The 19421-nt window shown below is 38.1% G+C and overlaps 1 protein-coding gene and 2 long non-coding RNA genes across 3 annotated transcripts; 2 read left to right on the top strand and 1 right to left on the bottom strand.

Annotated features, from left to right (window-relative positions):
• The first annotated feature begins 2644 nt into the window (after window positions 1–2644).
• Window positions 2645–3089, top strand: LOC121649152. Its single transcript, XR_006012073.1, has 3 exons — window positions 2645–2666; window positions 2740–2809; window positions 3007–3089. It is a non-coding gene; the product is annotated as an uncharacterized LOC121649152 (long non-coding RNA).
• Window positions 3090–4767: 1678 nt separating this feature from the next.
• Window positions 4768–9516, bottom strand: LOC121656910. Its single transcript, XM_042012144.1, has 14 exons — window positions 9391–9516; window positions 9190–9298; window positions 9035–9115; window positions 8169–8222; window positions 7808–8040; window positions 7546–7724; window positions 6882–6975; window positions 6562–6797; window positions 6140–6254; window positions 5824–5941; window positions 5655–5746; window positions 5192–5309; window positions 4998–5099; window positions 4768–4925 (listed from the first exon to the last, which is right to left on the bottom strand). Exons 1-14 carry the CDS (start codon window positions 9460–9462, stop codon window positions 4768–4770), a joined length of 1761 nt encoding a protein of 586 aa, XP_041868078.1. The 5' UTR covers window positions 9463–9516.
• A 6214-nt stretch (window positions 9517–15730) lies between these two features.
• LOC121649146 lies at window positions 15731–17947 on the top strand. The gene is made up of 2 exons (XR_006012072.1): window positions 15731–15774; window positions 16939–17947. It is a non-coding gene; the product is annotated as an uncharacterized LOC121649146 (long non-coding RNA).
• Window positions 17948–19421: the final 1474 nt, after the last annotated feature.

Here is a 19421-nt window from a genome sequence, read left to right as displayed (position 1 = left end):
AAGGCTCTGGGGATAAGGTCGAACCTGGAGAAACCTGTGTATAGTTTGTATGTTCTCCCCATGTATGTGTGGGTTGTGTCGGGTACTCCGGCTTCCTCCCATGCATGTTTGGTTAATTGGTTCTAAATTCTCCCTAGGAGTGTGTGTGTGTGAATGGTGATGGACTGGAGACCTGTCCAGGGTGTACCCTGCTTCTCACCTGCTAAAATGTGGGGTTAGGCTCCAGATAAGGACAGAAAGGTATAGATAATGAATGACTAAAATGAAAAGTGCAAGCATTAAAGGGTTAATACTTCAGACTGTTGCAGTGACACCAAGAATCCATGCCTGTCTTAAAAGACATTTCTGTCCTTCTCCAGTGACTGTCCCTCACCTGAGGTGGCGCCTGGGTGTAGGATCAGATTTCAGACATGGCCAGTGTCGCCCTGACTCCACCTCTAGTGCTGCCGCTGGAATACGACTGACAAAGTTCTTTACTCACATGCATAAGTACTGGATTTTTCTCTGGGACTTACAGTATTGTGCATGGGTCCCAAGTCCAATCCTGAGGAAAATCCAAAATAGGTATTATCTTGGCAGGAAAAGGTGATTTCATCCATGTAGGTTCCTTGTGGGGAAAACTATCACAAACTTCATAAATAAGGAGGATATGTGGTTGTTTTCAAGCCTTACATTGAATTATCAATATCATGACATTAATATTGATAATATTGATACCACTGTCAGTATTAATACCATCTATATTTATATCGACCTGCCCACCACTAATTTACAGCAGCTGCTTCATCATGTAAACCAGGAGGTACTGCGCTCCAACAGATGTTACTGCTTTGTGATTTGTAGGTTTCAGCAGGAGCAGCTTCAGTACCTGTAACCTCCTCATCAGACTTGCTGAATATCGTCCTCCTCCTTAGAAACTTGTTTCTCTATATCCTTAAACTGCTGTGTGTCCTCAGCCTCATGTTCAACAAAAATATGATCCAGTCTTCCTCTCATTTTTGCATAGTCCAGACAGGAGATATGTTCTCTGCAAGCTTACTAAGTTGATCTGTACATGGTTTACGTATCTACACGTATGTCTGGAAGAGCCTTTTGGAAGCAGAATCAGTTCATATAAAACACCAGCAGATGACAGTGTTTGTTTAGATATGAGATGGAACCGACATGAGTTGAAGTAAATAAATCCCTCAGGAGTGCAGCTCCTGCAGGTCTTAGATGTTTTACTGCTCCAACACACCTGATTCTAATAAAATGGCTTTCCTCAACAGATAGTTTTACCCGAACATGGTGACCTATTAATCTTCAGCAGGAAGCATCCAGAACCAGCAGGACCTCAAGAACCGACTTTGGGCATTCAAGGTGCACAGGTGCCCCCTCCTCCCCAAATTCCCAATCCTCTATATTTAATCCACAAATATTCCACAGTGTGTTTCACTTCACCAACAAAACAGTCTACTGCCACGTTTCGCATTACATTCAAATATCTTAACTTAAGCCACCTCATCAAGGTAACTGATAAAAATCATAATACAAGTTAAAAAATCCTTGATGTCAAAAAGATCTTTTTTTATATATATATTTACTTTAAGTCTTGAAATTAAAGTATCCAAATCAGGTTTTTCCAGTAATAATAATTTATTACATTTCAAAACAATAACAAAGCAAACAAATGGGGCCAAGCCTATTAATAACAAATCAAACCAGGCTATTATATTCTCACATTTTATTCTTTTCTTTATTTTTTATACATTTATATGTTGATAATAGCCTAGTTTGATTTCTGTTTTTATTTTGACAATAAAGTTAGTTAATTTGAATATCACCTCCTGCATTACAGCTGAGTTCACTTATTCATTCAAAATAAATATTCTAATAAATCTGGTGGAGGGAGTTTGCAGCTGAGTTAGTATTAATCTAGTCAGAGCAATAGTAAATAATAATTTGTGATATACTTGTCTTATTCCTAAAGCAATAGCAGGGACATCTAATTAGGATTTAATATTAAGATAAACTTTATTTGTCCTTGGAAGGAAATTTGAGGTCTTTAACAGGGTATTAATTAGAGGGCTATAAAATAGTCAGTTTGATAAATTAATCATAAGTAATCCCAAAGTAATGTTAACCCATTAAGGCCCGACCCACGAAAAAATGATAAGAAAAGTCCAATTTTTAAAATATGAGGTCTTTATTTGACCCTTTAACAGAATATATATATATTAACAAAAAAAAAACATTTTTGGGGAGGATATTTACCATTTATTACCATGTGATACATTAAAAATATTATAATGTGGTTTTCTGCTTTTGGGTATTTATTAGGGAACAGAAAATAAGAATCAGATTGTGTTCAACAGGGTTTTGAGGAACGTTTATACCATAAATTGAAGCTAAATTTCTTAAAAACTGTATGTAACAGATATGTCGCACTGGGCTCTTCTGGGTTAAGGCAATATTACCTGGTCCTACAGATTTTTCCCACATTAAGACTAACTTATTTGTTTGACTGTAGCTGTCTAACAAGTCTGAAGATTATCCATGAGAACTTTTCATATTACTTCACTGAATTGTGTTGAATATTAACTTGTCATACTTTAACCAGTCCTGTCCAAAGACCAAGTTAAACCAGTATGAGGAAGTTTTGTTCCTCCATCATGCTTGAGACTGATGTAAGTTGTTCAAAAGATAAATAAGCATTTTGTGATTACAACAGATATATGATACACATATCTTATTTTACAGCCATGTGCCACTGCTGCTGATGTACAAAGGACACAGGAGCTGCCAAGCACCCCCTGCTTGATTGTACAAGGTACTGTTTTTGTAAGAAAAACGTTTTCTAAATGATTATAAATTCCTTCCATATGTGTTTTGAACATTTTTTTGCTCAATTTAGTGTCAGTCTTATCTCCATCTCTTCTGAAGCTAAACTTTTCTGAATGAAACTTATTCTCAATGACACATTCAGCATTCCACATGTTTATGACAGCACACATCTGCTCATTTCAGGTGAGCTGATGAAGCCCAGGGCGTGGATGTTGTCAATTGAGGAACGAGTGGTGATGGGACCACACAGCAACATCTTGAACGGGTTGGCTGTGCTTTTTGCCAGTTTCTATAATCTGAATCTTCAGTACCCTGAAGACAGTTCCTGCACTTTGGAGTTTATTCAGAGGTACAGTACACTCAAAAATATCATTCTAATACACACACACACACCCTTTCCAAGTCTTTCTCTCTCTCTGACTATCAAACACCGTTACCTGCTTCCTATGATTCTTCCTCTGGTTCTGTGTCTGTGACTCAGACTCTGACCTCTCACTGTCCTCATCCTCATCAAAGTTCACATCCATGATATTAACCTACATGATATTAATGCTTTTTTTTGTTGTTGTTGATTTACAGATGCTTCCTGGGTATCAATCCAGAATCTGGATCCAAAACAAAGAGGAAGCGTGGAGGCATCAACGCACATGTAAGCACTCTAATGCGCAAACTGATAGGTTTTGAGTGGCAGGCAATGTAGAAGAATTTTTTTAACAACTTCAGAGTACTGGCCTGAGTTGTAGTGGTTGTACTGTTGTACCCTTAACAATGTACTGTTGTACATCTTTGTTGGATATTTTATACTTTTATATGTTGTTTTTTTAAAAACTGTTCATATGCTTACAATTTGTTCTATGAATGTTCATGTTAAACATAATTGCACTTTGCACAAATGAAGACAAATCATCGTTTTGTTCTGTTTTCGTTTTTTGAGCATAAAGTGAGAATGTAGTAAAATTTCAGTTAAAAATGCATTTTACTATATATTACGCTGTTAAATTGTAAATTTACTGTAAATTATTGGTTAATAATTGCATTACTTTTACAGTAATTCAGTGTAATTCAGCACAGCAGTTTATTGTATTTATTTCACAGTTTACAGTAAGTCCACAACTAATTACTGCTATATCACGGTAATTCCTTGGGCATGGCAACAATGAATTCACAGTAAAGAGTCATTGTTTTATTGTAAATTACTGTGAAATAATTACAGTGAATTGCTGTGAAAATAATTACAGCAAATTGCTGTGAAAGTAATGCAATTATTAACCAATAATTTACTGTAATTTCACAGTTAAAATTTTTACAGTGTAGGGCTGTTATTGTTAGATGTATTAAATAATGTAGATCTGGATTTGAGACTATAAACTGGTTTGAGGTGAAGTACAACATGTTTACACACAAACAGACTTGTTGAGTGTGAGGAAAGAGTTCAGAGATGCACTAGTACAATGTTTGAATGTAAAGTCAGGAGGGAAGCTCTAAAGTTTAAAAAAACAATTCTCTTGATTAAACACATAATATAATCTGAAATAGCTCTGCCATCAAAGGTTAGCACAACTTCTGATTTCTTAGAGCGAAGAGAAGAGCATTTATTCCTGTCTGAACAAAGTTTTGAGGAAAGCCTCCTGTTTACAAAATAAAAGTATTACAGTGTCCAAAATGGTTCTGGTTTGTGGGTCATCATCTAAAACTTGTGATGTTTTGCTCTTTTTCTCATCTGTTCCTCTGGAAGAGAAGTCTGCATCAGCAGCTCTCATCTGTCCATCTCTTTCAGCTTTTTACTGGTACGACAAAGTCATCATCGGCTTTATCAACCAACAGAAAATAAGCTATGGGACCTTAATCAACTAAATGAAGGTGTTGATAAATTCAAGACTAATGAGGGGTTCTTTACAGATGCATCATTTCACCTGCAGGTTGTACATGTTAGAATTAACGACCTCAGGAGAAATTCCCTTCATCAGAGAGACTGCATGCTGCTTCTGAGTCAATTTTGTCTTCATCTGCAGCAACTGTGTTGTATTGGACGATCTTCTCTCTGAGTTTCTTTTTGAGCTCACCCAGTCTCCTCCGTTTCCGTTGCCTCGTTTGATTGCTGTCTGTTATATTAAAAAAGTATTAGTAAGAACAACAAACAAGCATTAGTTGTTAAGTGATGCAAAACTAAATACCATTTTGTCGGTAGAGATCATGCTTCTTCCTTCTGAGGGAATAGATGATCTCATCAATCTCTCTCTGGAGTTCTTCCTGGCTACTATGAGCACCATGTTTCCCTTGAAAAACACAAATAAGCAGAGATGGAAAACCAAACGTAGCCAAATGAATGACAGTACCAATCTGACACACCGGCAACCGTGTTACATACCAGTGGCTGCCCACTGCTTCACATCCTCAATCCACTGTTCTGTGTCCTCCAAAGTGATGTTGAGGTCATGCTGGAGATGCTGAAGATTTGCTGCTTCCTTTTCTGCTCTCTGTGTAATCTATTTATGTTTTCAGAAGAAAAAATACAATGCAAGAATAATTTTTATTCAACTGTCTATCTGCTGTTGAAAAACGCTCAATACTTTTCAGTCTACATGTCAAAGTATTCTTGGAAAAGATACTGAACCCCATATTGCTGTGTGTGTGAATGATAATCTGATGAGCAGGTGGCACATTGTACAGTAGCCTCAGCCACCTGTGTATGAATGTGTGAATGAGGTGAATGTTGATTAGCCTTGTAAAACGTTTAGGTTGGTTAAAAACACTATAAAGTTTTGCTATGTAAATGCTTGAAATGACAAATGTAAATGTTAAAATACCAAAATACAGTGTAGACGTCTTACTTTAACAAATCGCTTCGCCAGTGTCTTGTGTAGACTCTCCACCTTCCTGTTGTTCCATCCCATGGCAAGCATTGTTATCATATCGGCTCTCCCTGTAAAATAGAGAATATGTCAATTCAAGCAGTGTCAAAGCATGCCTTTTTTTAATTTTTATTTTTTTTAAACCAACCTGACTTGGTCATGTATTTTGTGGTCAGAGCTGCCCTTGAGAGAAAGCTGTTCACTTGCTCCACCTCCTCACCAACAGTATTTCCTGCACCATCCTGGTTTCTGCCACCCCACCTCACCTGCTCGAAAATAAAACAAACACACAAATATATGCACGAGTTATAAACTTTCTGTATTTACTTTCTTTCCTACACACCAGATTTACTGTATCTGATCAATATGTGGACTGACTGTTCTCACATGATTTATAGTAATGAATTTGGTCAGACTTGGAATTTTTCTAGTGTGAAAAGAAACTTTTAACTTGCACACTGTACCTCACATTTGCCAGTGTGAGCCTTGGCATGCATTACAGACAGAAAAGGCCTCATCTCTGTCAGTGGTTGGAGCTCTGACAACTTCTCTGCCATCTTCTCCAAGTATGGCCAATACCTGTAATGAGAAAACCACTTAAGTGTTTGGGGTGCATACTGACATAATGATAAGGAGACAAATCGGGGGAGGTCACCAGTAAAAACTCTATTACCAACCACAGACAAACATGTAGCAAAATAAATGCTAATGCTAATAATACCTTGTATCTGCTGGACACAGAGGTGATACAAAATAAGCCATATCAACTTTCTACAGCCATAATGTCCCAAAGGTATGATTTTAGGCCTGTTGTGCCAAGCTAAAATGAGTTAATACAGTGTAAAAAACAGATTCAAGCTTCAGGTATGGTAAGGGTTAAGATCACCTGCAAGTGAGGTCCATACAAAAGAATTTGATGTTTGCAGCCTGAGCCAACTCCTTCTGCAGGAACAGTGGGTAAGCATAAATTTCTCCACGGTAGTGATTCAAGCCTTGTAGCAAGATTCCGTGTCTGCAAACGGCAATTTCCAGGCCCTCCTCGTCCACCTTGGCCCTGGACTTCTGGGAGGTTTCTCGTCCTGCAGTAAAAGTTGCCGGCCCACATACATCATGACCAGTTCTCTGAAAGGAGATAAACTGTTACATGTAGCCCGGAGACAAGTAAAAAATAAAGACGAAGGGGTAGGTGGTTGGATAAAACCTTACAATCGTCATCTGGCTTCTTGTCTGATCCACAAAGGCAGACACTTGGGCATCTTGTGCAATGAACAGGCCATCAAAAAGAGATTGTTCATCTGTCCTGTTAAATAAGAGGAATTTCCTTATTTTATTACAACCTTTATGTCACCTGTGGAAAAGAAAGCTGAAAGTTGGCATAAAGCGAGTAGTTAAATATTGGTTTACTGTAAGGGTAAAGCTGTTGGGTGTGGATTAGGGCTATGGAACGGATACAAAAAGTTCCCGAACAAATTAATGGATTGTTGTCATGGAACTGTGATATTACAACCACGTTATGAACAGGGCTATAATACATCTGACCAAGTGTAAAAATATCTATATCTATATCCATTTACTACATCAAATGTGGCCTGAAAGTATCAACTAAAGAGTAATGCTGAACATTCAAGGCTTTTCTACATAGTTACTTTGAATGTGTTATATTTTAGGATTAAAATCATGAATTACAATATTGCAATTATGTGGTTATAAACATTGTTTTCTGACTGTCCAGAAAGATTTTCAAATTAGAATAATAATTTTAGATGCCATGAATGATGGAATATGAATTGTATGTACATTGAAATATATTTTTCTTAGCAATGAGGTTCATTATAGTTAATATATCAATTACAAAGATTAGTCTGCTAACCCTTTGGATTTCTTGAAGCGGTACTGCTTTCTGTTACCATCTGCAGCTATGGCAAGCATGTCTGGTGTGCAGGCAGGGCACTTGAAGGGCTCAACCTGACACAGATGCTCTTTCTTCCAGTTGCAGAAGGCAAATTCACGATACACCCTGTGGAATGTATCACCGCATATACTGCCATTCTGAAAACAAGGATGGTATTATTTTGGTTAATTAAAAACTTTGCAGTTTGGAATTCAAATTTTCCAATTAAAAGAGTTCTTACCCGTCCTGTGCAATGTGCCCGATGTTCAAGCATTCTTATAAATGCTTTTTGGGACGTAGCTGGGCTGGCCAACTTCATCTGTTCAAATGATGCAAAGACATCAAATTTGAACAGCATTTGGCAGCTTGCTGTTGCTGGCCAGTATCGGCTACTAATCAGGTCACTGATCCCTGGGGTCCACTTGCAGGAGCAATGTGGGCAATACACAGCAGGCAGACAAAGATTGTATGGACCTGAAAAAAAAAAACAAAACAACATATACCGTTTCAAAAGTATCCTTACAAAACAGGACAAAGTGATAATAGTAAGCCATCATCGGCCTGTGATGGTATCCAGAGAGTAGAGGGAAGTGTCAACATACCATTGATAGTCACCAAGACAGTCTGCTTTCCTGGAGAGATGGTATACTCTTGGTCTGGGCCACAGGAGCAGATTTGTGTTGGTGGAAGAATCGGCAGCATACATACTATAGTTAAGAAAATGTCAGAAAAAAATACCAGTATTCAAATAAAAAATGTTAACAGTTACAGAAAACTTCAGACATGGGTCATATTATACCACTGTATATGCAGTAGATTTTATGGACTAATACATTTTTTTAAACACACCTTGTTCAACCAGTTCACAATGACCGCTTTCATCCATCTTCACTAAGGATGTGGGAGGAATGTGTTTATAAAAATGGTCAATCATGACTTCTCTGTCATGAAATACATTTTTTTTGTGGACAATTGAGTCACATCCTGCGCAGAGAAACTGAACTCCTGAGGGAACACAGTCCAAGCACCTGACCACAGCCTTGACTGTTTTGCACTTTTGACAGCAATGCTGGGGAACTCTTTCTGCGGCCAGCATACAACTCAGGAGCTCTGGCACTGCAGCCTTGAATTTTCTCTCTGTGGTCAGCTGCCTCTTGGTCCACACAGACATGCTGGTTGTCTCCTCAACTTCTGCTGATGCAGGGACGGTGACCGAACTCAGCAGGTCTCTCAGTGTTTGAAGATGGTTATCTAAATTGATAGAGTATAAAAAAATGTAAAAAGGACAGCCATAAGAATATTTTTTAATAAAACAAAAAAAATCTATATCGCTTTTTCACAGCTATTGCATTATATACATGGCTGCTACAGTACATACAATATTCAGATGCCTATAAGTACTTAATGTTTTCCAAACTAGAAGATTAAGTTTGACTCTATTTGAGCTGACAGAATTCAATATGCATACCAAGATTTGTGACCTCTTGAGGAACTTCATCCATCTGCGAGGTCTCAACTTCTGGCACCTCCATAGTGCGCCTGTGTTTAACTACAAAGATGAAAGAAACGTTAATACTGACCAACAGTATCAACTTATAATCAGAACTATAATATTTTGCTGACCAGATCGATTCTTTCTGATGAATTTTGGTACTATGTACCCATTATGGTCCCTCGTCCTCCAGGAAACATTGGAGCCTCCGGTTCCCTTCTGTTTCCTTTTCTTTGATGGCTAAAAGTAAGAAAGAAAAAAAAGTGTGCACAAAATTTTTTTCAGAGAAAATTTGGTAAGATCACAGAGAAAAATATCTAAAAAAATCTTACCTTTTTGGCTTCCAACTCATCTGCCAACGCTTTCCCCTCCTCAAGCCACTGTCTGAAGTTCTCAGATGCCATTTTGAGACAGACAAAGGGAAGGAGAAATAAAAAAAAGAAGGATGAAAAAAGTCAAAGTAGAAAGATATAGAGGGAAAGACAGAAACACGACCACAAAAAGCAAAAGCTAAGAGAGAAAGAGAAACTAGTAGAAGAAATGAAAAACTGGTTCTTAGAAGAACCGTTGGATTGCACAGAAATTGACTGATGTTCAAAAGACCTGAAAAACAGAAACAACATCAAACAAAACAGGTGAACTAGGATTAGTTGTGCAACTACTACTGTCTTCTGTTTGTTGCCACTGAAATGAACATTTAGCTAAATGCAAAGTGAATAACCACAAACAAGTCTACGGGGATTAAGTTGTGCATACAAAGGTAAAAGAAAAGTAGATTAATTAAACAAGAGTCTGTATCAACTGGTTATGGACTGTCAAAGACTGATCCTTGACCACTGATGGGGTTCTGACATGTTAGCCATTAAATCAGCAATAACAATTAACATGGACCTGATTCTGAACTGTAAATCCAGCTAGTGCTGCACCTGCAATTTTCTTTCACATTTTCGACCCTTATTGAAGGGATGGGTTTATAGAATTTAAGTCAGACACAAAATGGTCAAAATACAGTTTGAATACAGGACAACATTGTTTACTGCGGACAGAAATGGCAATACAGCTTACAGAATCTGCTTGGTCATAGAATTTAGTTTAACCCCATTGACAAAAAGTTATCTCTCTTTAACACTTATAAAGTCTATATCGCCTTCTGCTAATAATGGCTCGGTAAAACAGTAACGTCAGTGTGTTATTGGTCAAGATAATTATGTTTTGAGCTACGCACCTTCAGATTTGCATGTTATTTGAGGTGGACCGGTCATTAAGCTAACTAGCTCGAACATTAGCTTGTGAGCTAACATTATCATCTTATTGGTAAAATCCTGTCTTTTCTATTATTCACAACTGATCAGCAACTGAAACATCAAATTAAACAAACTCGGATACGTAAGAGTTACAAGTAATAGCTTACTTTAATATAAAATATCAGCAGAGCTATACCTGATATTAAGTCAGGACACTTTAGTTAGCTAAAAACTAGCCGCTTCCGCTAACCTCCTGGACTCACATAAACGCGATCAATGAGTCATTAATTTTTATGGATTTAGCCATTTTATCACATATTATACCGTGTAGAAACCATTTTTCTTAGACAGATGAAAGTAATATCAAGTAAAACTCCTTTAAATATAAACGTGTCGGACTTACCAATGCTACAACGTTCAATCAGGAAATGATGAAATTGGTGATGAAGGTCAAGGTTCATTTGGTGACGTCTTTCCTGAGACACAAGCCTGCCGATATTTACTCGACCGCTAGAGGTCGCTAAACTTTAAAACGTAAAAGGTGGTCGTAATTCGGCGCTGGTACAAACGACCTATGTGGTCGTTTTTCGGAGGAGGACAGTCTCAAAAGCGGAACTGTGCGCCTCACCCTCATCAAATGCAGGACATTTTTAGGGAGCTTAATTTAGTGACCAAGAATAAACACTTAACATATAAAACAATACAAAATATAACCAAATGCCTCTTAATAAAGCAAATAATGAATTACTCCTAATAACTAAATTTTTCTAATCAGATGTTATGTACAGAATAAACATAATTTTTATATGGCTCTAACAGAAATGTTGAATTAAATAAATGTTTGTGCATTGTGCACTTGGTTTTCTCTTAAATATGAAGAGAATAAAAAAAAAACACTTACAGCATTTAATTGTAATATTCAAAATATTCTGTCCTGTGAAATTACAGGAAATCCCTAAAATGACAGGAAAATCCTGGCTACTGAGTTGTCGTAAATATAACTTTGTGCTGTAATATTTACAGTATTTCCTCCTGTAAAATTACAGGAAGTTCTAGTAATTTTACATTATTATATTGTAATTAATTACAGTTGGTTGTTGTATTAGTTACAGTACATTGTTGTAATTATTTCACAGTAACACTCCTGTACTGTTTACAGTAAATTTACTATTAGCCCGGAATTCCCTGTAAAATTACAAGAACTTTCTAACAGTTATACATACTGAACTACATTCTGTATATTTTATTCAGTAAACTGTGCAAAGTATTTCATTAGAAAATCGTACTTAATTCTAACTTGCTGGAAATATTTTCACTTTATAATCCAAATGATTAATGTAAATATATTTTATGTCCCTCTAATGTGACCACAGTTATCATTGAATTGTACTGAGTGTGTGTGTTAGATTAATCAGAGAAACACAAGTATACATTTTCTTAATGTGTGACTATTGAAAGTCTTTCCCACCTTCTGGCCAACCCAGAATCCCAGTATCAAAGTCCAGTTCTGCCACTGTCAGGGAGTGGCCATTACTGTATGTTGTCTTTCTTCTTTTATTTATTTGTTTATTTATTTTGTTTTAATGTACTTTTTAATGCTTCCTCCACACCCTTCTGTATTGAATTGTCTGGTACATGACATGAGTTATACAAATAAACTTGCCTTGTTCTGGAGTGACCCCATTCCCTTACCTGGACTCTACAGACATGGTCAGACCCCAAACCACTTCAGGTCCTCACGTGACAAGCAGGTGGATTGTGACTGGTTGTTCAGTAGAAATAGAAATAGAAATAGAAAGTTCATGCAGTGTATAGAGCCACACCTTGTAACAGAGCTGCTGTATGCTGTTTATGAGCAGGGCCAATGTCTTTTTCTCTGTCAATTTCCATGTTAGGAAAATGTCTAGAAAGAGTTTGTTTCAGTCTCAGCAGCTCAAGTTGATGTGCTCCACTAAATAGGACCAATCCTGTTACCTGCAGATTCATGCTCCAGTTCATTTATCTTTTTATTTTTGATAACATTTTCAGAATGTGGAAAGCAAGTGTGACAACATGTATATAACTAAAACTTCATGTATGACTTTCGCCTTATCTGGAAGAGGTTTAATGGTGTGTGGCTTGGACTGCATTAGTGGTCTGATATCCTCAGGTGACATGATATATAAATATTGTAATTTTTTTCATCTGACAGTTTGTCCAAAGACAGCAGTGTGTGTGTGTGTGTGTGTGTGTGTGTGTGTGTGTGTGTGTGTGTGTGTGTGTGTGTGTGTGTGTGTGTGTGTGTGTGTGTGTGTGTGTGTGTCTGGGGGAGCTCATTTTCAGAAATATGATAGATGTTTGACAAGTGAATAACTGTATGAATCTACATGTTCTGGGTTTGTATTTCAGAGCGTTTCACACTCAGACATGGTTTTGTTCTCTCCTCACACTCAACACGTCTCTGCTTGTCTTTAAAAATGACCTCAAACCTGTTTTTACTCTCAACCCTGATGCTGTGTGGAAAAACTTAACTCTCTGTGGACTTGACGTTTCTTTGTAGGTGTTTTTATTTTACTTTGCAGTACTTCGTGGGTTTCTGTCCTGTTCATTGAATTATTATTTCATTACAGTCATATTTTCACTCATGATCATATCTTTATATTTAAGAACACGTGAACAGCTTTCAGGACAGACTTCAGTTTGCTGGTTATACTGGGATTGGTGTTGAAGATGCTGTCATCTACCTGCTTCCTAGAGCCCACTCTCACCTGGACAGATCAGACGGGACTGTAATAATCATCAACACAGCTGAGTTCTGGTCAGATGATGGTCTTGTTACTTTGGTGCTGCGTAGGGCTGTTATTGTTAGATGTATTAAATAATGTAGAGCTGGATTTGAGGCTATAAACAGGTTTGAGGTGAAGTACAACATGTTTACACACAAACAGAGACTTAATGAGTGTGAGAACAGGGATCAGAGATGTAGTAGTACAATGTTTGGATGTAAAAGTCATGAAAAAAGTTTTTTTTATTTTTTAAATAAGAAAAAGGTATTACAGTGTCCAAAATGTCGTTGTCCATACTGACCATAAACACACCATCTGGTTTGTGGGTCATCATCTAAAACTTGTGATGTTTTGCTCTTTTTTTCATCTGTTGCTCTGGAAGAGAAGTCTGCATCAGCAGCTCTCATCTGTCCATCTCTTTCAGCTTTTTACTGGACAGACCCACAAACCCATCATGGGCTTTATCAACCAATAGAAAAGAAAGACGTGGAGGTGGTCCAGGTGATTGTCATGTTCAAGGAGAGTTGGCCTGGCTGTATTTATACACTGAAAAAAGAAATTTGAGGTTTAATTCTTCAAACATCTCAGTGGGTTTTCCATCATAAGCAGCAACCATGTTGTTGTTAGCTGTTAACCCCAAAAAGAATAGTTGTGGCTTTGCTATGGGACCTTAATCAACTAAATTAAGGTGTTTATAAATTCAAGACTAATGAGGGGTTCTTTACAGATGCATCATTTCACCTGCAGGTTGTACATGTTAGGATTAACGACCTCAGGAGAAATTCCCTCACATTTAACCTCCTGAGACCCGAGTTTTGATTTGACCTGCATTAGAGATTTCTTATTTGGGGTTAGGAGGAACCAATAAATAGAATTTTATGATGATGAATTATTAATATAATTATAAATATACTTATTAATTAAAAAACAAAATCTCTTCTGACACCACCAAATGGCAGCCTTCCACAGGTTCCAGTTACACAGCATTTATTATTCTGGTGCAAGAACAACCAAATACGTGATGTCCTCATAGAAGGAGGATGGGTTTCAGAAAAGGTAAACTCGTAAATGGCAGATACGATGAAATTTAAAGATACATGTGGGTCGGGAGAATTCATGAATCTTAAATTTACAACGATTTTTATTATTTTTTAAGGTTTTATTTTGTTTGTTGTATAATTCTCTAAAAATATAAATGGTTATTTACTTATATACATCTCATAAATCTTTCAGTGAGTCATGAATCACGTATTTTTATATACAATTTACATTTACTGAAACAAAGCAGCGAGCCTGTGTGAGGACGCAGATCTCGAGCCTCCGGACTTTCTTTCAAACATGAAGTCCGGAGCAACACGAGAGGAGACGCAGCTGAAAACTAAACACTACTAAACACCGCTGCCCTCTCTCTGTGAGTGGAAATAGTTTGTGTATAAATAAATATGATTTATAAACTTACTGGAAAAGAATGTATGTAATTATATTTTTCATTAAATTGGATACACAAAAACAGAATAAACCAAATTTAATTTTGTTTATAAAATTATGTGATTACTAATACAAATATACATTTTTCTTTCCAAATTTGACCGAATAGAGAAGCTCAAATAAAAAACTTATTGTTTAATTAAACTGAAATTTTATTTCCGCTTCGTTTCTTAACCCGGTGGTAACTTCAAAGTAGTTCTGCACAAGTCAGTAATTTTACCAGAGGCATGTAGATTCTTCTCGGTTAGGATTCAACACTTCACATTTTAAAAGAAACGAAGCTGCTGCTGCAGGAGACACCTTGTCCTAATCTTGGAGGAAAAGCGTCGCTGAAAGAGCCGCACCGACGCCGACATTCCCCATGCGCAAAATGTGAGCCGAGCCATGAAGCCTTTGTGCCCGTATGAGTCAGAGCTGCATGTGTCTCCTCTGGTTTCGCTCCTGGCTTCATATTTGTTCTAAGAAACTCACGAGTTTCTTGTTCTAATCTAATTCTGTGTGATTCCTATACTCACTGGAAGATTATATATATATATATATATATATATATATATATATATATATATATATATATATATAGTCGCTGCATCTGAATGTCAGCGGACACAGCTGCGTCTCATCTGAATTCAGTCATGGCTTTGAGGGAAGGCACGGGCTGGTTCTCGGTATTAGTGTCGCCATAAAGAAGATCGCATTGATCTCCAGGTGCAGCCTCCAGCGTCGCTGGGACCGTGGATCGCTGGTGTTCACCGTGAGGCGCTCTGAGCAGCAGGGAGTGGATTAAACCGGTGTTGTCAGCTCCGTTTGTCCGTGTGAGCTGGCGGTGATTCTGGGGCCGTGTGTGTGCATTACACGAAAAAAAAAAGTAATAATAATAATAATAATAAAACTTAATAATATAAAGTTAGTAAATTAAAGGTTCGTGAATGCTTTTGTTGTTGAATTGATAAAGAAGAAAAACACTTAAATTGTTTTCATTTTTGTTTTATTCGACATTGAAAATGTTTGCTGGTCGGCTTCTTCAGCTGCTTTAAGTGCTACCTTCAGACCGTCGTTGGTGAAGTATATTTCACTTTTGTCTCAGATCGTTTTGTTTCATATATTGTTGTGTATTTGCTGTTTCTCTGAGGCAGGCATGGATTGGGTCACGTCTTTGCCCACGTTTAGTCGGTGGCACGTTGCTGACAGCGCTCGTTGTTAAGGAGAACCGACTGGGTGCGTGAAAGCCTGCGTCGTCGAGTTGAACGATGAGATTTTTCCAAGTTAATTTTAAGCTACCAGCACTTTAACCGCACAAACAAACAGAGCTGACAACGCCGCTTTTATTAGTTTCCTGTTCCCTCAGGGTGAACATCAGCAATCCACGCCCCCATCTCCAGCGCCCCCAGCGCCGCTGCCAGCTCCACGGCCCCAGCGTTGCTGGAGGCTGCAGTGGAAGGTCAATGGGAGTCTCCGTACGATGACAGAAATATCGAGAACCAGCCCGTGCCTTCCCTCAAAGACCAAATATACACGAAGCCATGAGCGATTATAGATAAGACGCAGCTGTGTCCACTGAAGTTCAGCGACTCTTCTTTCCATTGTTCCAGAAATTTTAATGTTAGGGAGTTGTTCTTGGTTGCAGTCAGTCTCAGCAAGTTAAACTGCTTTCTTCTCTTTCTTTCCACAACTGCCTTCAGAATCCGCTCAGCACCCACTATTTATGTGTTTGGCCCGCCCACAAGTGTTGGCACCGCCTGCCATGTCAGAAAGTGGAGGATTTCATTGGTCCTCCTGACATCATAGATTTCTTCGGTTGTAGCTTCGGTCCTCCACACATGGAGGATTTCTTCCGTCCTCCCGTCTTCCTTTCATGGAGGATTTCTTCGGTCCTCCCGTCATCGTGGATTTCTTCGGTGCTCCCGTCCTCCTCACATGGAGGATTTCTTCGGTCCCACCTTCCTCCCGACATCGTGGATTTCTTCGGTTTTAGCTTCGGTCCTCCACACTTGGAGGATTTCTTCGGTTCTCCCGTCCTCCGCACATGGAGGATTTCTTCGGTCCTCCAATCCTCCCGACATCGTGGATTTCTTCGGTTTTAGCTTCGGTCCTAGCTTCGGTCCTCCACACTTGGAGGATTTCTTCGGTTCTCCCGTCCTCCCCACATGCAGGATTTCTTCCGTCCTCCTGACATCGTGGATTTCTTCGGTTCTCCCGTCCTCCCCACATGGAGGATTTCTTCGGTCCTCCAATCCTCCCGACATCATGGATTTCGGTTGTAGCTTCGGTCCTCCACACTTGGAGGATTTCTTCGGTCCTCCCATCCTCCCTTCATCGTGGATTTCTTCGGTGCTCCCGTCTTCCTTTCATGGAGGATTTCTTCGGTCCTCCCGTCCACATGGAGGATTTCTTTGGTCCTACCCAAAACGTGGATTTCTTTGGTCCTCCCCACATGGTTTGAACCTCTCCCCAGCCAGGCCTCGAACCCGCGATGTTCTTGCTGTGAGGCTGCAGTGCTAACCACCACACCACGGTGCAGCCCATGTCAAAATGTGAAGTAGTAAGTAGTAAATCCTAATCGAGAGGACTCTGCATGCCGCTGGTAAATTGACTCTGTGAGAAAGCCCTGCAGGTCAAGGTTCAACAGCACCCTCTGCTGGCGAGAAGAAGAATGATGTCTGGACAGGATGGGGCTTGTTCAGCCACACTGACAAGCCGCAGACTAGTTGCAAGTAGACTGTACGAAGCTGCGTGGACTTTCTGTGTGTTTTCCCAGTTATATGTGCGTTCTTGAGGAAATGCTTTCCACTTCTGAGTTATGGATAAGTTGTTCATTATTCCAATTCATGTTACTGTGGTTTACATTTGATGCTGTTAGGACATTTTTTTTTGCTCCTTGCTGCTTGTTAATGATGGAATTTGCACTGTTTCAACCCCCAATACTGTGTCTACGCTATCATACACTTATAAAGCAGTTTCTTTGTAATGTTTATTGATTTAAATGCTGAATATTATGTTGAACATTTTGTAATACATTTTATTATTTTCCTTTCAGACCACACACACACACAGAGAGACACGTATACCAGTATCCTGTACAACAATGTTAAACCTCAGAAGTTCTATTAAAGAAGAAGAAAACAGATCTCTCTCTCCAAGTGCCATGATTCTCTGACCGGAATCATAGTCCATAATCTGCCGCCTCAACCAGCATTCCTATTATTTGAGACTCGTCCCCTCAAATAGACTCACTTACAGAAGAATCAGAAGGTAAAAGTTCTCCCACCGAGAAGGAAAGAGTTTCACAAAAATATGCCCTACCAACGTGTCTGCACAAGAAACGTCCGTGAAAGCAGGTGAAGAAACTGAAATCCATTTTCAGTTTGGAACAAAATAAAAATGAAAACTTTTGACTTGTTGTTCTGTTCTTGTTCAGTCAGTCATTGAGAAACATGAAAACCCTACATTCAGTATTTGTATTTATTAATCTTATCTCTATGTAAATTCCTAAACAATTTTATTTTTTAAAGTTGATTCTTTCTTTATGTAGGTATAGATTTCATGAAAAATATAAATGCACACATCCTATTCAAATTTTGCAGTGAGTGTATAAATGATTCACACACAGATATATGTGATTATATCGCAGAGATCAGCAAAATAAATAAATAAATAAAAATGGGTCTGTGTGTGTGGGTGGTGGGGGGGAATTAAATAGAATATAATTTTATGATCATACATATTTTTTATTAATATACATATTTTTCCATACATGATGCAGATATAAATATAATCATTAATTAAAAAACTATGTGTGTCGGGAAAATTCATGAATCTTAAATGTATACACTGATTTTATTATTTTTTAAGGTTTTATTTTGTTTGTTGTATAATTCTATAAAAATATAAATGCTTATTTACTTATATAAATCTTATAAATCTTCCAGTGAGCCATGAATCACGTATTTTTATATACAATTTACATTTACTGAAACAAAGCAGCGAGCCTGTGTGAGGACGCAGACTTTCTTTCAAACATGAAGAGCAACACGAGAGGAGACGCAGCTGAAAACGCTCTCTCTGTGAGTGGAACTAGTTTGTGTATAAATAAATGATTTACATGTTCTGGGTTTGTATTTCAGAGCGTTTCACACTCAGACATGGTTTTGTTCTCTCCTCACACTCAACACGTCTCTACTTGTCTTTAAAAATGATCTCAAACCTGTTTTTACTCTCAACCCTGATGCTGTGTGGAAAAACTTAACTCTCTGTGGACTTGACGTTTCTTTGTAGGTGTTTTTATTTTACTTTGCAGTACTTCATGGGTTTCTGTCCTGTTCATTGAATTATTATTTCATTACAGTCAGATTTTCACTCATGATCATATCTTTATATTTGTGAACACGGGAACAGCTTTCAGGACAGACTTCAGTTTGCTGGTCATACTGGGATTGGTGTTGAAGATGCTGTCATCTACCTGCTTCCTAGAGCCCACTCTCACCCGGACAGATCAGACGGGACTGTAATAATCATCAACACAGCTGAGTTCTGGTCAGATGATGGTCTTGTTACTTTGGTGCTGCGTAGGGCTGTTATTGTTAGATGTATTAAATAATGTAGAGCTGGATTTGAGGCTATAAACAGGTTTGAGGTGAAGTACAACATGTTTACACACAAACAGACTTGTTAAGTGTGAGAACAGGGTTCAGAGATGTAGTAGTATAATGTTTGGATGTAAAAGTCATGAAAAAAGTTTTTTTTATTTTTTTTAAATAAAAAAAGGGTATTACAGTGTCCAAAATGCTGTTGTCCATACTGACCATAAACACACCATCTGGTTTGTGGGTCATCATCTAAAACTTGTGATGTTTTTCTCTTTTTCTCATC

Source organism: Melanotaenia boesemani, chromosome 2 (assembly GCF_017639745.1).
Source record: "Melanotaenia boesemani isolate fMelBoe1 chromosome 2, fMelBoe1.pri, whole genome shotgun sequence".
Lineage (NCBI taxonomy): Eukaryota > Metazoa > Chordata > Actinopteri > Atheriniformes > Melanotaeniidae > Melanotaenia > Melanotaenia boesemani.
This window is presented reverse-complemented; position numbering and strand designations above follow the sequence as displayed.